This window comes from Aplysia californica, unplaced genomic scaffold, assembly GCF_000002075.1.
Source record: "Aplysia californica isolate F4 #8 unplaced genomic scaffold, AplCal3.0 scaffold00050, whole genome shotgun sequence".
Lineage (NCBI taxonomy): Eukaryota > Metazoa > Mollusca > Gastropoda > Aplysiida > Aplysiidae > Aplysia > Aplysia californica.
Genome location: NW_004797320.1, coordinates 1,772,530 through 1,777,376, shown reverse-complemented (window position 1 = coordinate 1,777,376; position 4,847 = coordinate 1,772,530). Strand labels below are relative to the sequence as shown.

The 4,847-nt window shown below is 39.8% G+C and overlaps 1 protein-coding gene across 1 annotated transcript in view; it reads left to right on the top strand.

Annotated features, from left to right (window-relative positions):
* LOC101845607 (mediator of RNA polymerase II transcription subunit 11) overlaps positions 1-4,341 on the top strand; it is a 6,562-nt gene extending 2,221 nt beyond the window's left edge. Inside the window, exons 2-3 of the mRNA XM_005092686.3 lie at positions 2,253-2,393; positions 3,840-4,341. Of these exons, the coding sequence (XP_005092743.1) occupies positions 2,253-2,393; positions 3,840-4,102 (404 nt within the window). The 3' untranslated portion in view covers positions 4,103-4,341. The remainder of the gene's footprint in view (positions 1-2,252; positions 2,394-3,839) is intronic.
* The last annotated feature ends 506 nt before the right edge of the window (positions 4,342-4,847 follow it).

Here is a 4,847-nt window from a genome sequence, read left to right as displayed (position 1 = left end):
ATTGCCACCAAGTGACGCAGTGGCAATTGACAAAAATTGACTTTTTGTCAATTGCCACCGAGTAAATTGGAGCTCTTTTGCGTTTGTGGGTAGATCTAGCTTATTGACTTATTGTGCTCGAGTGCTCGGTGTTGTGCGTTCGCCTCTCTCTCTCTCTCTGTGTTTGAGTGTGTGTGTGTGTTTTCCTGACCCCCGTCCCCCGATTTATGTTCCCCGATATAACGTGGATTTCTGCTTGAGTTTGTGTGCGTTTGTGACCTTCTAGGCCTACTTCTAGAAATGTCTGTGTTCGCTCTTCACCAAAGTGTAGGCATAGCCTTGATCTAGATACGTCTCATTTAAAAACACGCCAAGTTGGTACCGTAGCTCTAGACTAGATGCTCGTCCAATGAAATTAATTGAGAACAAATTGACCCATGGGACACACATTATGTATAATGCTAAAGATAGTGTTGTTTTCAGACTTGACACCGCTTCACTCTGTGGCAATTGACAAAAAGTCATTTTTTGTCAATTGTCAGCGCTTCACTCGGTGGCAATTGACACTACCATACAAAAAATAGGCCTACTGAATTGTAAATATACATTTTTAGTGTGCAGTACCTAAAGTATTTGTATTTGAGACGAAACCAGGTGCCTTAATGACAGTGCATGTATTTTAAACCTCAATAGGGCCTAAGATAAGTACGGCTAGACTTGCAGTCTTCTAGCTGTACTTAAGTACGGCTAGACGTCTTGTCTAGCCGTACTTAAGTACGGGTAGACAGCCAGGCTAGCCGTACTTAAGGACGGCTAGACTGTCAGGCTAGCCGTACTTAATATTGATAGCTGAATTGTAGATGAAATTTTTAGTTTGCAATGCCTTAAGTATAATTGTATTTCAGACAAAACCAAAAGGTGCCTTACTGACTTGCGTGTATTTGAACCTGAATAATTACTAGATCTAATGAGACCTGTGTACTTAGCAGGCTTGAGTCGATTGGGCCAAACCTAGATCTAAGTAGGGCTCGACTGGCAGTCTAGCCATACTTAAGTACGGCTAGACTCTCAGTCTAGCCGTACTTAAGTATGGCTAGCCACTTTGTTTGTTGATTTTGTAGTTTCGTTCGTTAACTCATTCACTACGTATTATTTTCGGCTTGTGGACGAATTCTTTTCGGGAGGGCGAAATGAGATGATGACTAGTGCGCAGTTCACAGGTCTTTGGGGCCATAAATTCAAATAAATATCAACATATTATATACCAACATTTTCAGTATGGTTTGTAGAATACACCTGCATTATTTATTTGCGTATTTTTCAACTTTGGTTCCTGTAAAAGGCGAATATGCAACACAATTGTGATTGGATGCAGATAAAATTGGAAAATAAAAAATTTATAATCTCAGGTGAAACTAAAAAAACATGTTTGCACCTAGTCAAATGATACCTCAAAATAACCACAACTGTATATAGAACTGGAAAATATTGAAAAATGTGCAGTTATTTACATACATTTCATATTTGTACATTTGGATCATAACATCCGATATTGAAAAAAAAAAATCTTTTAAATAATTTTGAAAAAAGGATCACAAACAGAAAAAAATACGCGTAACTTATATGGAATTATTCAGAATTGCACTTGGAATAAACCTATACATGATGTCTTGAGTGGTACTTTTTGATTAATTTCACCCAAAAGTAGTGATTTTGGGGAGAAAAAAATATTTTGACTATTTAGATTTAGATCTAGATCTAGGCCAAGATCTAGCACTCAAAAATACTGATTTCTCAATTACAGTGCACCGGCAATTTGCGTCCAATAGTATCAATATTATAAAGAAGTCCTACACTTCTTTAGTGAGCAAAATAATTATACATTTTGTTGTGTGAAAGTACTAAGACTGGTGTCTGGGCTATAATTTGGGCTTCGCGATAAAACAAAGTCGAATAAACTACGAAATCATGTTTCAAAACTGAATCAAAACTTCCGATTTTCGGTGGAAACATTATATTATGACCTTTATTTTAACATGGATAAGTGGATTGGAATAGAAACCAAGCTAAAATTGAACGTCGGTTCTCGAGCCGCCGGGGGCGGCTTAACGTACTGACGGCACTTCAGCCGCGCCGTCCCCCACAGCTCGGCGTAGCGAATGAGTTAAAGTCCAAAGTGAACGCCAGGACCCTGAATTGACCAAAATTGAGTCGATAGTGCCGTAAAACTCCTACTCAATTTAAAAAGAACCCTAAATTTTTCTGGTTGGCAGGTCAAGCTCTACAAGAGCTGTCTAAAGACAAGCCGGCGGTGAAACATGTGGAGAGTCACACGTCGACCTTCCTGAAGACTCTGCAAGAGGTGGACAATGGTCTCAGCAAACAGATCAGTTATTTAAGTCAAGTATCAACAGGTGGGTCAGATTAAAGATTATAACTGAGTGGGTGGTTGGCGGGTGCTCTGGTGTGGTTTGCTTCTTCTTTCCTGTCAAACGTCTATCGTCCTTATCCCCCCTTCGGTTTTTTAAATGTTTGTTACTCTCTTGTAACACCTCTAAATTTCTGGCGCTCATCTCACCTTGCCTTATGCAGTTGCGAGAGCTGTAATACCTCTACTGAAACTAAAACTGGTTTCTCAGTTTTTCTTTTCCAGGCCTGATACTATTAATTAGCTCAATAAGAATGCTAAACTTAGCATAACTTTTAAAGATAAGACATTCAGTCATTCGGGTTATGGTAAAATTTTTAATATTTTTATTTGAACTTTTAAATCATAGATTATCCATATAAATGTCTGGCTTCTTCTGATTGTTTTTTTTTTTTCTCACTGGTCAAATCCTATGTCCACTTCTGAAACAACGAAGTTGTTGTGAATTGTGGCATGCCACGCCTGTCTCAAAGTGATGTTTTAAGTTTCTGCCAAGTTTTGATGACATAATTTGACTGAGACCTGTCTAATATTGAACCTTATGACTGAGATTCGAATCCTGATAGGGTTATGAAGGTTTTTCTGGGTTTTCCTGAAAACTTTTTTCTTCTCAGCGTCTTGCAGGAGGTTGTCTGGGCTTTATTTATTTTAAAAAAAATAATTTTTGTTGTCTGTGCTTTATTTTTTTTTTTTATAATTCAATTTTAAACATTTTGTTCTTAGCGAAAATTCACCTAGTTTTCTGGTAGCACAGCCGAGGATATTCAGAAGCAGCGAAAAAATAAAAAGAAAGTGGGGAGTATAAATGTGCTGATTGGAACAAAAGCAGAAATTTTAAAAGTAAAAGATGACATGGTTTAGGTATGTTTATGTCATGCAAATATCTACCTAGAAAATGGTCTTTTTTAAGCAAGATTTGAAAGGATGTGGTTAGCTGTTTTGATCCTTTGATTGAGGTAAAATATCTAAGCTTTCTGTCTCGTGCTTACTTTGAGTTCTTCATGTGGTCTTTTTTTTTTGGCGAAGTAAATTTTCCACCAAGCTTGGTCTCTTGTTTAGTAGAGTGTCAACTTTTCTAGCAGCTGCAAATAAAGAGTTTTCACTATTTTGTGTGGGTGGTTGCGGGTGCTCTGGTGTGGTTTGCTTCTTCTTTCCTATCAAACATCTATCGTCCTTATCTCCCCTTCTTCTTTTTTTTGGTGTTTGTTACTCTCTTGTAACTGCTCTAATCTTCTGGCGCTCATATGACCTTATGCAGTTCCGAGCACCGTAAAACCTCAACTAAAACTAACTGTGTTATTGATGTGGTCTTTATTTTTTTTTGGGGGGGGGGGGAGAAGTCAATTTTCTACCAAGCTGGGTCTCTTGTTTAGTAGAGTGTCAACTTTTCTAGCAGCAGCAAATAAAGAGTCTTCACACTATTCTGTGACAGGTCAGCCTCATGAGGGCTCTTCCTACGCATCTCAAAAGGACCTGCAGATGGCCATCCACAGACTGGAGCACGTCAAAAGCCGGTTGGGCGAGCTGGAGAAGGTCAAACAAGAACACCTGCGGCAGAAGCACTCAGGTCTGGTGCGGAGCTTCTCCTTGTCCGATCAGCAGCCGCTGACCCCGCAGCAACCTCTCACACCGCAGCAGCAACAGCGAGACCAGAAGTCGAGAGACCAGCAACGAGAGCAGCAGGCACAGCTGTAGCGAGATGTAACCTGTTGGAAGTGTGGAAAGAACATTTGTGTCACTGCGCGATGGAATCAGGCGCTCGTCAATTTTTTGGTGTGTAGGGTTATTGGAATAATCTTAAAGCACGTTTATTCGCCTTTCTTTCAGTGAAAAAAAATACCCTTCTATCTTGAATAGAACTTGAGATATTTGCGATTAAAGGAGATGAGGGTAGCCTTTTTCTGAGGTAAAATTTGCGAGGAAATGGCCACCAAAGTTTGGAAACTTGTAAAGCTTGAGAGTCCTTGAAAACTGAAAACATACATATTTTGTGCCATTAATCAACGTTTTTCAGTGAAATTCACATGGAAATGTATTTTTATATGTACATCAAAGGTGTTGTGCCAAAAAAAACAAAATTCAACAAAAATGCCCAAACAGGAGGAAAAATGCCTGTTACTTATTTCATCGTTTTGACAACCGCCTGGTTTCACCATGATGCCTCACATTTACTGCATGAATGCAGGCCAGACCATAGAGATGGCAGCTCACTGCCTCTTTTTTGACCTCTCACCCCGAGGCCTCATAGAGATGGTAGCTCACCGCCTCTTTTTTTACCTCTCATCCCGAGGCCTCAGAGAGATGGCAGCTCACCGTCTCTTTTTGACCTCTCACCCCGAGGCCTCATAGAGATGGTAGCTCACCGTCTCTTTTTTACCTCTCACCCCGAGGCCTGGGGTTTGGTGGAGAAGGTGTTGGACTCCATCAGTTTTCCATAAGG